General features: G+C 41.5%; 1 protein-coding gene across 3 annotated transcripts; it reads left to right on the top strand.

Moving 5' to 3' along the window:
* The first annotated feature begins 1096 nt into the window (after window positions 1-1096).
* On the top strand, window positions 1097-17251 carry ubr7 (ubiquitin protein ligase E3 component n-recognin 7). Of its 3 annotated transcripts, XM_023973778.2 has the most exons (12): window positions 1097-1235; window positions 2623-2752; window positions 3077-3210; window positions 4309-4369; window positions 8607-8702; window positions 8805-8858; window positions 10729-10834; window positions 13666-13796; window positions 14733-14915; window positions 15372-15552; window positions 15931-15992; window positions 16387-17251. In XM_023973778.2, the coding sequence occupies exons 2-12, from the start codon at window positions 2624-2626 to the stop codon at window positions 16477-16479; spliced, it is 1230 nt and encodes a 409-aa protein (XP_023829546.1). In that variant the 5' UTR covers window positions 1097-1235; window position 2623; the 3' UTR covers window positions 16480-17251. The 3 variants fall into 3 exon arrangements, 2 of the variants coding, with proteins under 2 accessions (XP_023829546.1, XP_023829547.1); XR_011474395.1 differs by lacking the exon at window positions 1097-1235 and having other exon boundaries at window positions 2383-2752; window positions 15372-15642; XM_023973779.2 differs by lacking the exon at window positions 1097-1235 and having other exon boundaries at window positions 2388-2752; window positions 15375-15552.
* The last annotated feature ends 345 nt before the right edge of the window (window positions 17252-17596 follow it).

Genomic DNA, 17596 nt, shown 5'->3' with positions numbered 1-17596 from the left:
ATAACTGCAATGATTGCCAAGGCAAGAGCAATACCATACATGAGTGGGAGTGAATTACTAATAGCCACCCAGTGGATTGAATAATACGGGTCGGCATATCTGCCCCCAAAACAGTGTCCTCCAGTCTTGTATGCCAGGACCACCAGACTCCCTTCTTCCTACAGTAGTCTTCTAAGTCCCAAATGGCAACCTAGTGCACTACTTGGGCCCTGGTCAAAAGGAGTGAACTATATAAGAAAAAGGGTGCCATTTGGGACAGAGCCCTTGTCAGGCCCTCAAGGTCTTGGACCGCTTTGCAGGAGGCTGCATAATAGGGGCCTTTGTGTCTTCATCATCTTCCTCCTCCTCATCTGCAACAGATGACAGAAAATTACTTTTGTGATCAAGTTACATTTGGGGCGGTTGACAGAAGTGAAAACAAACCAACAGACATTACACAAACATTTATCTCCTCCTCCCCTTCCCACCCATAGGACCTGCTTAAAGTACATTGCCTATATAGTGATATTAAAAACTGTCAAGTGTTGTAGTCCATATGTTAATATTGGACTCATTTTAGATTGCATCAGTTTAATGAAGCCTGTCACGGACTGAGGTAGGTTCAGTAAAATAATTTGACCAAGCCATATTTAATTGTTTTATCTCATGTAGCACAAGATACTGAGCATGGTTACATATCAGTGATCAAATACCAGTTATGTCAGAGATGCGTGTTTTAATGATTGAGAGGAATATTCACATCAAATCTGTTGACAATTTATGCAGCTTGATAACACACTGTGCAGGCATGACACAAAGCTGATTGATTTGATAGCCATCTGCCTATATCTGATATACATAACGTCTTCAAATATCATAGGCCGTCTACCCATAGTCTCAAGACGGAGGAATAGAACATTGTTTAATCTGAAATGACAGGCTGCAGGCMTTATGTTTTAAACACTTGTAATTTGATAAATTGTGATATCGAGAAAACGCAATGATCATATCAATACTCCAATGACGGAATCAATTAATCTGTTCACATGCACACGTAGTAACAAGATATGTTTGTACGTCACAGTGGCATCATAAGCACAACAAACGTATTCATGCTGACAAAAAAAAGCTAGCAAGCTAGTCGGTTTGATACTCGGAAGATCTGTGTTATGAAGTAGCTAGCCCAAAGACAGTTATCTAAATTAATTCTCTGATCAACGTGGGCGGTTTATCTGATCATCCAAAGATTTGRTAAGGTTGGGATTTGTCTATATAATGATTTTCATAGCAACTAGTTATCTACCGAAAGGTGTTGTGTTCTTCCATGTCATGATTAGCTAACCAAAATTGATAGATTTCGTGAGACACTAGCCACAATAGAAACAGAGCAATTCGCGAACCTTGTTTTGTTTTTACAAACATCCATTGCGGTAGCTAAGCGTGTTGTTAAATGAGCTACCAGTAACGTTAGCTAGCTAACCAAGCTCACCGTCGTCGACTTGCAAATCCCCCTTGTCATTTCCTCCGCAAAATTGTTCTTGTACAACGAGATCAGTGAGGAGCCCCGATACGTCTGCGTTTAATTTCTTAATCCCCACTATCATAGAAGTGAGGTTATTTTCTGTTTTTACGATAATCTCTTTCTTCAGGCCATCCCTGTATTTTAGCTCCCCTCGTATCTCAGTAGCTGCCATGATTGTTGAACCATGACCCTAGTTTGAACTCTGACCCGAGTCGTAGCGGCATTTTGACGGAGAATCGATTTGGTCAGTCTTGTACTTTCTGAGACTTTAGCCATATTTGCACAAAGGCATATATAAATAACAACCACTAACTAAACCAATAGGTAGACAATAGTTTAATTTTCATCAAAATGTGAAGATCTCAGAAGTGCTTTTCAGAAACTCCCGCCAACAGGGTGAAACGTTAGCATAACCGGAAATCGTGCGGAAATTGTCATTGTGAGATAGCTACAGTGAGGGGGTTCGATTAATCTAGCCCGGGCGCCAGTGTAAACATGTTTTGCTTTGGCTTAAAGTTGGTTACATTCGACTTGGAACCGGGCTGCCTCCCTGGCGCGAGCCAGCTGCTCTGCTCTATCTAAATCTGCTCAAAACAATAGTGACGTAATTAAGCAAGTTCAGTAATGAGTAGGATTCTTTCTTTTCCCATGCAAAGTGATTGCTTTTCTGCCGTCCAAGTGAAAACTAATTTGACATRGCTAACATTTATTTGATGGAAAATAGATAGTATGTTATAGTATATAAATAGTATGTTTCCGAACGATGCAACATGATGCCTTGTTAACAACATGATCGAACGGCGCAGATTACTGTTCATTTTGAGATGGGCGTTCCTCCCTCCCCGCTTTCGCCAGATGACGTGCCGGCCCATGCACGGTTCAACCTGGGCCAATGTAAAATAACTCCCTCAGTGTATCGGGTTTGAGAATAACATAACGTCCAGTGCGCTCCAATCTTTTTTTGCTTATTGTATCTAATTTATTGTATCTTTTGGTGAACAGAGCATTTTGATACCTCTTCTCAAGTCATGGACGTCCCTGTTTAGATTTATCTGGCGCTCTACATTTTGCCCTGGAACAGGAACTTGTATTCACACTTTTTTCACCTTCTATTTTCCAAGAATGGCGGCAAATGAGGGAGATGAGGCTACTGTTTCTTTGGTAGATGTTTTGGAAGAAGATGAAGAGTTGGAGAATGAGGCATCTGCTGTTTTAGCTGGTAGTGATTCTGAGAAGTGTTCCTATCCCGAGGTAGGCTATTTGCTCCACATTGRTAGAGAAACACAAATTATCCCAATTTAAGTTAGCTATAATACAGCTTTGCAGTCTAAGCCAGTGTTTAGTTTCAAATGGATTTTGAAAAATGAAAACTTTAGCGACGTCACCAATCTGATGTCTCCGCCAACCTAAATGACAATTGTTAATAAATTGAACTTGATTTGTATTTTTATGAACTCGTTATAACAAAATGTAACCTGTGGTTTTATCAAATGTAACGTTACATTTTCATGCTCTATCCGAAGGACTCAAGTTGATGTCAGTTTCACACGTGTTTGTTTTGATGTGGTCTTGCAGGGCTATGTGAAGCGACAAGCCCTCTATGCCTGCAGCACCTGCACACCAAAGGGGGGCCAGCCAGCCGGAGTCTGCCTGGCCTGCTCCTACAAATGCCATGAAGGCCATGACCTGTTTGAGCTCTACACCAAAAGGTGAGTTTCACTGCATTGTAGATAATTTTTTCAATTAATCTTTCCTCATTTCCTTGCATCCTCTCTCGTTGCCACCTTCTCAAAACCTATTGGAGAAGAAAGTCTGAAGGGGGGGACCTTGGACCTACTCCTCCAATAAGGTTGAGGAGGTGAGGAGCTGGGATGACGAATTCAGATAGAGATGTGGAGTGGACACCTAAAMGATAAAACAGACCAACACAAACGTGGGCCATGCGCAATAGATCAAATGTTGGGTGTCGATGAACGGAGGTGATGCAGAATTGTCGGGAAATGAACAGAAATACTGTAGGACAATATTTCAGTGCTGTGTGTGCCCCTATATCTGTGCTCAAAGGTATTATTGTCCCTCACAATGAAATTGGGGAGGGGGCTGTGGATCTGTCTCCGTCCGTTTGTTTGTAAACTAGTCACACGCGATATCTCAGACAGAGATGCGTTTTGCCACAGAGATCTGGCATTTACAAAATTACACTGATTGGGCCAAGGTGGGAGTTAAAGTAATTCATTGATGGGGGTTGCATCATTTGTGGGGGATGACATGTTTACTGTTGCCTTGTTTGTCCTGTACCACCCTACATCCCACTGCTGGCTTGTCTCTGAAGCTAAGCAGGGTTGGTCCTGGTCGGTCCCTGGATGGTAGACCAGATGCTGCTGGAAGTGGTGTTGGAGGGCCAGTAGGAGGCATTCTTTCCTCTGGTCTAAAATAAATATCCCAATGCCCCAGGGCAGTGATTGGGGACATTGCCCTGTGTAGCGTGCTGTCTTTCAGATGGGATGTTAGGTATGGTCACTAAAGATCCCATGGCACTTATTGTAAGAGTAGGGGTGTTAACCCCGGTGTCTTGGCTAAATTCCCAATCTGACCATCATGGCTAATCATCCCCAGCTTCCAATTGGCTCCCTCCTCTCCCCTGTAACTATTCCCCAGGTATTTGCTGTAAATGAGAATGTTTTCTCAGTCAACTTACCTAGTGAAATAAATAAAATCATGAACCACAGCACTCTAGCTTTATCTGAGATATTGCAGATGCGAACAGAATTTTCCTACAGTTAATCCTGAGCTGGGAATTTTTGCAGGAATTTCCGCTGTGACTGTGGAAACGGCAAGTTTGAAGAGATGAGGTGCAAGTTATACTCAGTAAGTTTCCTTACATTTATTGAAATTGTGGTAGTTTTGATGTGATGCTGTAGTTTGAGTTAGAGACATTAGGCCAATAACAGCATGATGTGCATGTTTTCTATATGAAGCCAGTTACGGGTCTGGACAAATATATTGGCACCCTTGCACTTTTCTTAAATAATTCCCTATTTCTTCTAAAATAAGTTGAAATTGAAAACAACTTTTGATCTCCACAACATGCTATTAGATTTAACATTGCAGAACCAATTTTATTTTTGTGCAATATGTAACTTTTAGGGGACCTGACTAAATTCACATACAGTTGAAGTCGGAAGTTTACATACACTTAGGTTGGAGTCATTAAAACTTATTTTTCAACCAATCCACAAATTTCTTGTTAATTAGCAAACTATAGTTCTGGCAAGTCAGCTAGGACATCTACTTTGTGCATGACACCAGTAATTTTCCAACAATTGTTTACAGACAGATTATTTCACATATAATTCACTGTATCACAATTCCAGTGGGTCAGAAGTTTACATACACTAAATTGACTGTGCCTAAACAGCTTGGAAAATTCCAGAAAATGTCATAGCTTTAGAAGCTTCTGATAGGCTAATTGACATAATTTGAGTCAATTTGAGGTGTACCTGTGGATGTATTTCAAGGCCTACCTTCAAACTCAGTGCCTCTTCGCTTGACATCATGGGAAAACCAAAAGAAATAAGGCAAGACCTCAGAAGAAAATTGTAGACCTCCACAAGTCTGTTTCATCCTTGGGAGCAATTTCCAAATGCCTGAAGGTACCACGTTCATCTGTACAGACAATAGTACGCAAGAATAAACACCATGGGACAACGCAGCCGTCATACCGCTCAGGAAGAAGACGCGTTCTGTCTCCTAGAGATGAACGTACTTTGTTGCGAAAAGTGCAAATCAATCCCAGAACAACAGCTAAGGACCTTGTGAAGATGCTGGAGGAAACAGGTACAAAAGTATCTGTATCCACAGTAAAACAAGTCCTATATCGACAAAACCTGAAAGGCTGCTCCGCAAGGAAGAAGCCACTGCTCAAAAACCGCCATAAAAAAGGCAGACTACGGTTTGCAGCTGCACATGGGGACAAAGATCGTATTTTTTGGAGAAATGTCCTCTGGTCTGATGAAACAAAAATAGAACTGTTTAGCCATATTGATCATCGTTATATTTGGAGGAAAAAGGGGGAGGCTTGCAAGCCGAAGAACACCATCCCAACCGTGAAGCACGGGGGTGGCATCCTGTTGTGGGGGTGCTTTGCTGCAGGAGGGACTGGTACACTTCACAAAATAGATGGCATCATGAGGAAGGATTATGTGGCTATATTGAAGCAACATCTCAAGACATCAGTCAGGAATTTAAAGCTTGGTCGCAAATGGGTCTTCCAAATGGACAATGACCCCAAACATACTTCCAAAGTTAAGGACAACAAAGTCAAGGTATTGGAGTGGCCATCGCAAAGCCCTGACCTCAATCCCATAGAAAATTTGTGGGCAGAACTGAAAAAGCGTGTGTGAGCAAGGAGGCCTACAAACCTGACTCAGTTACACCAGCTCTGTCAGGAGGAATGGGCCAAAATTCACCCAACGTATTGTGGGAACCTTGTGGAAGGCTACCCGAAACGTTTGACCCAAGTTAAACCATTGAAATGCAATGCTACCAAATAGTAATTGAGTGTATGTAAACTTCTGACCCACTGGGAATGTGATGAAAGAAATAAAAGCTGAAATAAATCACTATTATTCTGACATTTCACATTCTTAAAATAAAGTGGTGATCCTAACTGACCTAAAACAGGGAATTGTTACTAGGATTAAATGTCAGTAATTGTGAAAAACTGAGTTTAAATGTATTTGGCTAAGGTGTATGTAAACTTCCGACTTCAACTGGAGATGTGAGTTAAAGATCTGTCATTTTCATTGAAAGCAAGTTTAAGAAGCGATATGTTTTATGTGCGCTATTTGTATGCTTCCTGTTTTAAAGTTTAGTTTTTGCGTCTTTTACTTTCAGTTTTGTACCCCAGCTTAAAACAGCTTGAAAATACAATATATTTGGTAATGGAAAAGATATTCCACAGAGGTTTAGATGGTACAATGTTTCTCTACACTATACTTGCTTGTTTTGTCACAAATTTAATATATTAGAATTTTAGTAACCAGGAAATTGCGGAACTATTTCTGCATAGCGCATCTTTAAATTTGACKATTTAAAAAAAAAAATTAAATAAAGGAAAATGGCATTATAGCCATCAAAGAGCTTGCTGTACCTTTCTACTGGCAGTTTGCCCCACTCTTCAGGAGCAAACTGTTCTAATTCTTTAATGTTTGAGGGGTGCCCTCCACCAACTGGGTGATTCTAATTAAACCAGTTTTAAAATGTCTGTAGCAAATTGAGTTACAAAACCATGATGAACCTGCAAAAATCTCGTATCATTCTGAGGACTAAGATGTGTGGTTTTATGGGAAGTATCTTATTGTAAATACATTTACATTTTTCGCCTGAATTTTGTACATTTCCACAAGTCTCATTACCGAAATGCGTCCGGATTAATTTCTGGTATTAAAAAAATATATATATAATTTTACTTGAGAAAAACGAACTTATTTTAACAAACCATAACATTTACCTCTAGTATTTATTACGTACAAACACTGTCTGTGGACTAGTTTGTGTAAAAACTCCAATCAGTTTTTAAATAAAGTGATGATGCGTCATCTAGAGGAGTAGTCCTTAGATGAGCACAAGTTAAGTTTTATTTTATAATTTGAAAAATATTTCTCCAGGCAAGTCAGTTAAGAACCAATTCTTATTTACAATGACGGCCTACCCCGGACGACACTGGGCCGCCCTATGGGACTCTCAATCACTGCCGGTTGTGATTCAGCCAGGAATCAAACCAGGGTCTGTAGTGACGCCTCTAGTACTGAGATGCAGTGCCTTAGACTGCTGCGCCACTCAGGAGCCCCGAAATGTATACGCTTATATGCCTTCAAAATGAGGTTCTTATTGTCAAACACCCAGTTTACCCCACTTCGCCTTCTCATTACAGAAACAGCTGCAAAAGTCATACTTAATTTAATTATAATTTAATTTAGGTGAATTTTCAGTGTTATGTTTAACTCGGGCCTTTTCATTAGGGAGAAATGTTAAAAATAGTAATGTGTTTAACTTTTTTGGACATCGAAAGCTGTTAAGGTAATTCTCAATGACACTAATTTTATTTTTTACCATTTTGTGAGTGACCCAACTGCTGTTTTCAGCTCCCTATTGGATGTGATTCAGATCTGGACTTTTTGCTGGCCACTCCAGTGTTTCTTCTTAAACCATTCCAGGGTGCTTTTGATGTGTGTTTGGGTTGCTTGAAAACCCACAACCTTCAACAGAGACACAGTTTTTGGACACTGGGTTAAACGCTGCACTCCAAAACACCTTGATAAGCTGCTGATTTTATGATCTCTTGCACACACAGGCTCCGCCCCAGTACTAGAGACAGCAAAGAAACCCCACAGCATTATCAAACCTCCCCTTGTTTGATTTTAGGAAGGGTGTTCTTTTCTTTGAAAGCTTCATTTGGTTGTTGGTAAACTGCTGAAGGAGGCTCAAGAAAGCCTGATTGAACTTCAACAACCCACCTAAACAAGCCTAAATGCAGGAGAAAATATTCTGTGTACCAAAAAAACTAAATTAGAGCTCTTTGGAAATAGAGATCAGCGCTGTGTTTACTGATGACCAAAAACAGCAATTGGTGGAGGGCAACTCTCAAACACTGAAGAATTAGAGTAARTTGCTGCAGTTATTTTTCTGCAGTTATCTTGGCCAAAGGCTGTGCAACCAAGTACTAGCTTCAGGGTGCCAACAATTTTGTCCATGCCATTGGTCTTTGTTTTCTCAATTAAAATGATCAAATTAAGCATACAAAAATAAAATTGGTTTTGCGATGTTGAAAATCCAATAAGTGTGGTGAGTTTTTATTTACATTTCAACTTAAAGAAATAGGAGATTATTTAAGAAAAGTTCAAGGGTGGCAATATATTTGTCCGAAACTGTACATCTAGGCCAGTGTTAACCAAACCTGGTCCTGGGGACCCAAAATAATCAGGCTTGATGATGAAGTGTGTTAGTTCTAGGGCAAAAACAAAAATCTGCACCCCTTTGGGTACCCAGGACCATTGACTGAGAGACTTTGATCCATGATGTTACTGATTTCACTGTCTTTTAGGACAAGGATCAGTTGAACACGGAGAACAAATACAGCCACAATTTTTTTGGTCTGTATTGCACCTGTAACAGGCCATATCCAGACCCAGAAGACCCGGTAAGAGTTGACCCTTCACCTCAAATAGTCTATGAATTGTTTTTTTTGTTTTTTAATCCGTATTCCAGTGAAGATTTATTGACCAAAACATGTCTTTCCCAGGTTGAAGATGAGATGATACAGTGCATTGTCTGTGAGGACTGGCTTCATGGCAGGGTAAGGCTTTTGTGGAGCACCAAAGCATAAGGATGTGTTGAAGATGCACAGGTCCCTGGGCATGTACACTCCCCTATGTATTTATTTGGACAGTAAAGCTAAAATGTTTCATTTGGCGCTATACTCCAGCATTTTGGATTCGCGATCAAGTGTTTCATATGACGTGAAGGTACAGAATGTAACCTTTTTCTTTGAGGGTATTTTCATACATCTGTTTTACCGTTTAGAAATGACAACACTTTATGTATCTAGTCCCCCCCATTTCAAGATGTCATAAGTCTTTGGGCAAATTCACTTATACATTACCTGACCAAGTATGTGGACACCTGCTCGTCAAACATCTCATTCCAAAACCATGGGCATTCATATGGAGTTTTGTCCCCCCTTGGCAGCCTCCACACTTCTGGGAAGGCTTTCCACTAGATGTTGAAACATTGCTGGGGGACTTGCTTCCATTCAGCCACAAGAGCATCAGTGAGGTCAGGCACTGATGTTGGGTGATGAGGCCTGGCTCGCAGTTGGCATTCCAATTCTTCCCAAAGGTGTTTGATGGGGTTGAGGTCAGCGCTCTGTGCAGGCCAGTCATGTTCTTCCACACAGAACTCGACAAACCAGTTCTGTATGAACCTCGCTTTGTGCATGGGGGCATTGTCATGCTGAAACAGGAAAGGGCCTTCCCCAAACTGTTGCCACAAAGTTTGAAGCACAGAATCGTCTAGAATGTCATTGTATGCTGTAGCGTTAAGATTTCCCTTAGAACTAAGGGGCCTAGTCCGAACCATGAAAAACATCCTCTACCAAACTAAATTTGACTAACTGACTTGTTGGAAAGGTGGAATCCTATGACGTCCCACGTTGAAAGTCACTGAGCTCTTCGTTAAGGCCATTCTACTGCCAATGTTTGTCCTTGGAGATTGCATGGCTGTGTGCTCGATTTTATACACCGGTCAGCAAAGGGTGTGGCTGAAATAGCCAAATCCACTAATTTGAAGGGCTGTCCACATACTTTTGTATATATCATACTTTTGACTACACGTGTGGTTGATTTATATTGTGCTTAATAGAAGTAAATGGTGAATGTATTGGCATTTGGGAGTTACTTTTATTTTAAATAATATATGTTTGTGGATGCTACCATGATTATGGATAATCATGAATAATGATGAGCAAGAAAGTTACAGAAGCACAAAGATCATATCCCCAAGACATGCTTACCTCTCACCATTACCAATAACAGAATGTTAGTATTTTGTAGGGGTATGATATTTGTGAATATAGGCCTTGGACAGATCAGATCTTTACAATGCCAGGAGAAGTGTTAAACACAGGGTTCTAAAACGTTTGGTCATGAAGAGCTACTTGGTGAGCAAGGTTTTGTTCCAACCCAGCACAATGGATTCAGCTAATCATGGTCCAAATTGAATGGGTTTGTTCAGTAGGAAGCAACATAGTAAAACGTTTTAAAACGGAAAGCGAAAATGAGCATTCTTATTGGACAGGTTTGGATAGGAACTCTGTTTCAAAATACTTTCTCATGTTTTGTGCCTACTGAACACAGCCCATAATTCATTGATTAATTGTTTTAGTGCCGTGCTAGAACAAAAGCCTGTACACCCAGTAGCTCTTCATGACCAGAGTTGGAGAACCCTGGTTTAACATCTTGGGAACCACATCAAGATAATATAGGGATCCTATAATCTGTGACATCCTGCTCAGAATCTGTAGTCCTACATCTTGAATACATCCCGAGTATTTAACTCAAGACCGACCTGGTCTTTACCCTGGTCTTGACTGTGTACCCTTGATGCCATAGCTGCTATATGTGCATATGTATATCGTATCTGAGTGTTATTATGTTTTTTTTATCCAGCACTTGGGTTGCCCTGTGCCAGAGTGTGTGGAGCTCCAGGAGATGGTGTGTGAGTCCTGCATGAACAATGCTCCTTTCCTGTGGACCTACGCCACCCATCTGGCAGGTACTCCTAGAGATCCTAGAATTCACAGTGATTCTTTATGTAGTTCTATGGGTACTCTCCTTACCTTCAGTTTACTGACATGCCCCAATTAACAAATTCAGAAAGAAAACACACTTCAGGATAGGAGACATTCTTTAGACCTACCACATTGTGTTTTGTTTATGCTTCTATGCGAACGTACAGGTAACTGCCAAAATTAAGGAAACGTCAACTTCAAGTGTCTTAATAGGGCTTTGGGCCACCATGAGCCACCATAACAGCTTCAATGCACCTTGGCATAGATTCTACAAGTGTCTGGAACTCTATTGGAGGGATGCGACACCATTCTTCCACGAGAAATTCCATTATTTGGTGTTTTGTTGGTGTTGGGACAACCCCAAATAAGTGTTCAACTGGATTGACAACTGGTGACTTAAGACCCCTCTTTCAAGTTCAGAGATCTCTTCTAGCCATGGTAGCCAAAGTAATGGGCAACTGGACATTTTTAAACATTACCCTGAGCATAATGGTTTGTTATTTGCATAATTAACTCAGGAACCACACCTGTGTGGAAGAACCTGCTTTCAAAATACTTTGTATCCCTGACTCAAGCGTTTCCTTTATTTTGGCAGTTACCTGTACAGTACTAATGAAACCTGCAGTAACTAGTGAACAAGAGGCTATGGTTWGCGGTAGAGCAGTTTACTTCAATGGGTGACTAAAATACTAAAGTGCCGTTAGCTATTGGGGTCGATGTGTGCACGATTTCATGCCCCCTTCAGCCGTTTTGATCTCAATATCAAATCATATCTGGGTAACAATGATTTACCTTACTGTGATTTATTTTCAATTAAAATGGTCAAAAAGAAACAAAATAGCTTCTTAGCGAAGAGCAATTTCTCAAGCAAGAATTTTGTTAGGACTGTCTGGAGGTGGTCTGAGTGGGAAAGCTGAAAACTAGCTGTTATTGGCAAGGAGGTTTGAGACTCTCATTGGTCTAACTAATTAAATCACCACGCCGGCCAAAACTCCATCCCACCAAACCAGGCTGAAATTTCAGGCGGCCTTTTCAAACAGCTCTTAGACTAAAACGGCATTATCATTTTCACAATATTATTCCAACCTCAGTGTGGAAATATATACAGTACCAGTCAAAGGTTTGGACACCTACTCATTCCAGGGTTTTTCTACATTGTAGAATTTCTTTCCTTCATGTATTTCAGCCAATCAGTTGTATTGTGACAAGGTAGGGTTGGTAGACACAAGATACACCTATTTAGTAAAATACCAAGTCCATATTATGGCAAGAACAGCTCAAATAAGCAAAGCAAGAGAAACGACAGTCCCTCATTACTTTAAGACATGAAGGTCAGTCAATCCGGAAAATTAAGAACTTAGTTTCTTCAAGTGCAGGTGCAAAAACCATCAAGCGCTATGATGAAACTGGCTCTCATGAGGACCGCCACAGGAAAGGAAGACCCAGAGTTACCTCTGCTGCAGAGGATAAGTTCATTAGAGTTACCAGCCTCAGAAATTGCAGCCCAAATAAATGCTTCAGAGTTCAAATAGACACATCAACATCAACTGTTCAGAGGAGACTGTGAATCAGACCTTCATGGTCGAATTGCTGCAAAGAAACAACACCAATGAGAAGAAGAGACTTGCTTGGGCCAAGAAACATGAGCAACGGGCATTAGATCGGTGGAAATCTGTTCTTTGGTCCGACGAGTCCAAATTTGAGATTTTTGGTTCCAACTGCCGTGTCTTTGATATGCAGAGTAGGCGAACGGATGATCTCCGCATGTGTGGTTCCCACCGTGAAGCATAGAGGTGTGGGGGTGCTTTGCTGGTGACCCAAATTTATTTAGAACTAAAGGCAGACTTAACCAGCATGGCTACCACAGCATTCTGCAGCAATACGCCATCCCATCTGGTTTGTGCTTAGTGGGACTATCATTTGTTTTTCAAAAGGACAATGACCCAACACACCTCCATGCTGTGTAAGGGCTATTTGACCAAGGAGAGTGATGGAGCGCTGCATCAGATGACCTGGCCTCCACAATCACCCGACCTCAACCCAATTGAGATGGTTTGGGATGAGTTGAACTGCAGAGTGAAGGAAAAGCAGCCAACAAGTGCTCAGCATATGTTGGAAAAGCATTCCAGGTGAAGCTGGTTGAGAGAATGCCAAGAGTGTGCAAAGCTGTCACCAAGGCAAAGGGTGGCTAATTCGAAGAATCTAAAATATTTTGATTTCTTTAACACTTTTTGGTTACTACATCATTCCATATGTGTTATAACACGGTGTCAAATTATATAAGTCAGAATAAAACACTAGACATTCCTAGGACAATCAGAGGCTTCTCTGTCGAATAAACTTGTCTCTGGCTCGATCCAGGGTTCTGACTAGAGGGAGTACAGCTACGATCGGAAGTGTTTTTACGCAGCAGGTTAGGATAATTAACTTGGCAGGTTAGGAGACTTAGGTTAAGGTCAAGAAAAGAGTTAGGGTTAGCTAAAATGCTGTCCTAACCTGGTATAAAAAGTAACTTCCGGCCGTAACTGTACTCCCTCACCTGTTTTCCACGTCACATCAAAAGGGCGGCCTTAGAAAAGCTCCTCTGCTGGTAGACTCGCTCACAACACAGACATGCAAAACCATTGCTGGATTCCTATCGAACAGGCGGCTCTAAATATATAACTTAGATAGCTGTTCGATAAATTAGGGGGGGAAACTACTACATTATTGAAAATATTGCCTTGCTAGATTGATGAATACAGCCATAGTAAAACAGTGCAAAGAGCCTGTCAGCTCTTAAGTGACTCCATGTTGTTTTGTATTTCTCCTCCAGTGCCCGCTGCGACCAAAGCCAGCCCCTGCAAAGCAGAATGGGAGGTGACGAATGAAGAGGGGGACCGTGAGGAGGGCAAGAACACAACAGAGGAGGCCTCCACGAGCCTCAATGACCAGGGTGAAGAGAAGGTACTCACTCCACACAAAGCTTCATATACACTCAATGTTACGAGGACAATGAATAGCATTTTATTTCTTGCAGTACAATGAATATCATGAATGAACCAGTAATGGGTATCTTGGTTTAAAAGTATCACTGAGAAAGGGATATTATGACCAGATAAAACAGATGGATGGAACTATATTATGTGGAAAAGGTTTCCAATGCGGCTTCATGCATTTTGTTTTCTTATGCTTTAAGTACACATGTTTCAGAAGTCAAGTTTCTGCTTTCACCACTGTTGACAGCATTGCATCTATGCAGAGCAGGGAAAAGGAACTGTCGGTATTAACCACCAGGTGGCTTCAGTCCTCTAACAGTCAGCATGAGATGAGTGCACAGAACCAGGCTGTGTTAGTTTCCTGTGGGTATTTAGGGGATAAATGGCCCGTGCCATGCGCAGATTCTCTGGTCTGCGGGGAGCAGCCCAAAGGCTTTGCGGCGCCCGCATATCATCAACAAGAATGATTTCATTAGTCAGCCTCTGAAGCGAGCAGCAAATTGAAGCCAGCCTTATTTGACAGAAAATATGGCAGCCCACGATTTGCCCCCTCCCGCAGGGGCCCGGTGAGCTCGCACATTTGCATGCACCAAAGACAGAAGTCGCTCTTATGCAACTGTTTTTTTTGGCATGTCCTCGTAATTTGGTTTGGGTTTTAAGGGAGTGGTCTGTCTACTGGCGAAGTAGTGCAAGGTAATGGGCCTTGATAAGATACTTAGGACATTTTTCCTTTCCTTAGACTTAACAGATCATACCGGGCGCGATAAGTTAAAGCAAGGTGTTCACTTTCTGCCCTCATCCTTTCAACCTCTTCATGTGTAACCTTTTGTAATCATATTGTGGATGAAAATATTCATCTTTTGAGTGTTCAGAGGACATTGTGTGATATCTGTCCTACTCGCAGGTCAAATCCAATGGGGTGCCAGGCTGCAAAAGGAGGCACCAGGAGATGGAGGGAGGCTCGCCTCCCTCCAAAGAGTGCAGGCTCAAGGAGCTGGGGGGCACAGGTACAGAGAGAGCAGAGTTTGGAGCTGTATTCTGGCCCTCAGCCTGGAGAACCAAACTCTGTTCCTGTGTCAGCTGCAAGGTATGTCTTCACCACTTATCCCGTCAACCCGGCTGCTACTCTGTTCTCTGCTTCAGCCGTTTTAGAAGGAAGTCAAACAGCCACAATCTGAGGTGTATTCACTGGGAACCAAACGGGTGGAAAGTGAGAGGGACTAACCTGAATTTGCCCAATAAGAAACGCTGGTTTTCGGTGTAAAATATTTTCAGTTGCGAAATGTTTTGCTACAGTGTGCACTAATGAATACACCTGTTTTATTGTAGAACAGGTAAATACGTGCATGTTGTTTAGGCCTTTTTAATTTGGTGTGTATGTACGAGTAGTATCTTGCAAAACAAATCAAAGGCATAATACACCCAAATAAAAATGGTTTATGATCAGAATTACTGCATATTTATGTCGTTGAGTAGGCCTATATTGTTCGTAGAATTACTATTGACAATAGGAGAAGTGTGCTCACCCGTTTCCTCCCCCCAGCAGAAATCCTACGCTGAAGCTGGTATGTCCTTTCTCCTGGATGAGTCGGACACGGTCTTAGCCTACGAGAATAAAGGAAAGACCACAGAACAGGAGCAGGCGGGGACTGCCGAGGGTCGCGACCCCCTGATGTCGGCCCTTAATACTCTGGGCCGGGTTCAGCAGCTGGAGATAATCCACGGTACGAGGTGGTGGTGGGGAGGTTAAAGAAGAAGAGACTGTACCAGTTCTCTCCCTATCCCTTTGATGTTTGCAGGTCTGAAGGTTCTGGGTAAGTATGTGAAGTAGAGGAGTTTCCACCATTATTGCTTACACCGTACAGACCTGCAACCATCAAAGCATTAGGGGTAGGGAGAGAATTTGGACCATCTGACAGGGAGAGAGTGAATGAAGGGAAGAGGTGAGGCAGGTGTTGGATGAGTAGTTAGAGCCATTCCCTCGGCTGTAATGATTGAAATACAGATTTAATTTATTTTGTGTGGAGACAACTATCGGTGCTGCAATCAGAAAAGAGCTGCTTTTGAAAATTATTATTATTATTATTTTTCCTGGTTCTCAGGGTACAATGACATGAAGACTGAGCTGAAGGATTTCCTGCAGAGATTTGCTGCAGAAGGAAAGGTAATTAACCTGCACATTTATCAGCATACACACTATTTAGTTGAATGATCAATCATATCAGCATCATTGTATTTTGGTCCTCAGTTGATGTTCACTATCCCAGTGTCGCAAACCAGCTTCAGTAAATAGGACTATAATGATAGTATTGATGAGGATTGTTTTGCTCTCTCTTCACATTGTGGTCCCTGAATCTGGAATGCACCTCCTGGCGGTACTGTCCTTGGTGTGTGACCATGAGATCAAACTTTATTTAAAGTAACTGTCCGATGAAAATCGAATTCTGTCAAACTCATACTCCTAGCATGACCTCGACTCCATCTTTTGTTTGTAGCCAAAGTCGCTACACCCAATAAGAGGCATAAAAAGTTTGTGCCCCATTTCTCTTTCCCCCCAGGTGGTGACTCCCGAGGACATCCGTCAGTTCTTCCAACAGCAGCAGAACCGCAAGAGACGACGGGCCAACGCGGGCCAGTACTACTGCAGCTGAGCAGTCTCCATTCAGACAACTCCCGGTCTCCCCCTCTCCACATTTCCCCAACACCTGTCAGTATAGTTGTATTCCTTTTTCTTCTTCCCACTGAATGTCATTGCCTTGCGTCCAATATCATCTTCTAGTACAACTCCTCAGACGTTTTGTTTAAACAAATAAAAATGCAGTTTAAAAAAAAAAGGTATTTTGAACATTGTATGAGCTTTTGCGTTATCTTGTTCTGGGCAGTATGCTTTGTTGTACTGTACTCGGGGCTCTGCAATGTGATTTGTCTTTTGAGGCTAAGCAGGTTAATGAACTGGCATTTGGTTGATGTGGATGATACTTTGGTTATCTTTTTCTAGAGGAAATTGTTAGTCTATCATTGCTCTCCCTCAAACAATTTTTGTTAAAACTGGAGAGAAAGCCTAAGTTTAGTTTGCCTGATAGCAAGTGTTCCAGACAACAGACAGAGCAGTGACCCCAGTTTATGGTGACCCCTTGACCTTTTATTTACCTTTTTATTTTAATAAACATCAATGGATTTGCTCTTAAAACTCTGGTTAAGCTGGTCATCGTTCCCACAACATGCTTTCTTTCAACTCATTCCTTTGACAATTTATAATTTTGTATTTGTCCTTAGTTGCAATTTCCTTAGTGCTGTTTGTAGATTGCATGATTGCAGAACCCTGGCCCATTAGTACGGTTTGTATTTTAAAGGACCACGTTAAATGTTACCATGTTCCTTTTTAATGTTCACTCTAAGAAATAAAGCTATGAATAATGTAAATTGTTTTAGCGTTATCGTTCCTTACAGCAGTTACACCTGGGAACCATCGACCCATCCATTAGAGAATATAATGGAAGCTTAAATATTTTTTTGCTAGCTTTAATACCCCACATGCTGATTTGACATCTGGCAAACCATTAATAAGGGGATATTTTAATCAAACTATCACACCAGAAATGGAGTTTAGCCAATCGCTCAGATGGTAATAAATCTCTTCCTTGTGAGATCTCAAATTATGAGCCCATCCATTTGAATGTGTTGCAAACATTAGCATATGCAGTAGTTGGATGACTGAACTTTATTTTTTTTTAATGATTGACAAGTCATCATGTGGTCCTTATTAGA

The sequence above is a fragment of the Salvelinus sp. IW2-2015 genome, linkage group LG28 (genome assembly GCF_002910315.2).
Source record: "Salvelinus sp. IW2-2015 linkage group LG28, ASM291031v2, whole genome shotgun sequence".
NCBI classification, from domain to species: domain Eukaryota; kingdom Metazoa; phylum Chordata; class Actinopteri; order Salmoniformes; family Salmonidae; genus Salvelinus; species Salvelinus sp. IW2-2015.
This window is presented reverse-complemented; position numbering and strand designations above follow the sequence as displayed.

Coding starts and splice junctions, on each gene's coding strand:
- ubr7 (XM_023973778.2), top strand. CDS start 2,624: ATGGCGGCAAATGAGGGAGATGAGGCTACTGTTTCTTTGGTAGATGTT. Junction 15,553..15,930: donor GCAGCTGGAGATAATCCACG/GTACGAGGTGGT, acceptor CCTGGTTCTCAG/GGTACAATGACATGAAGACT. Junction 15,993..16,386: donor GATTTGCTGCAGAAGGAAAG/GTAATTAACCTG, acceptor CTTTCCCCCCAG/GTGGTGACTCCCGAGGACAT.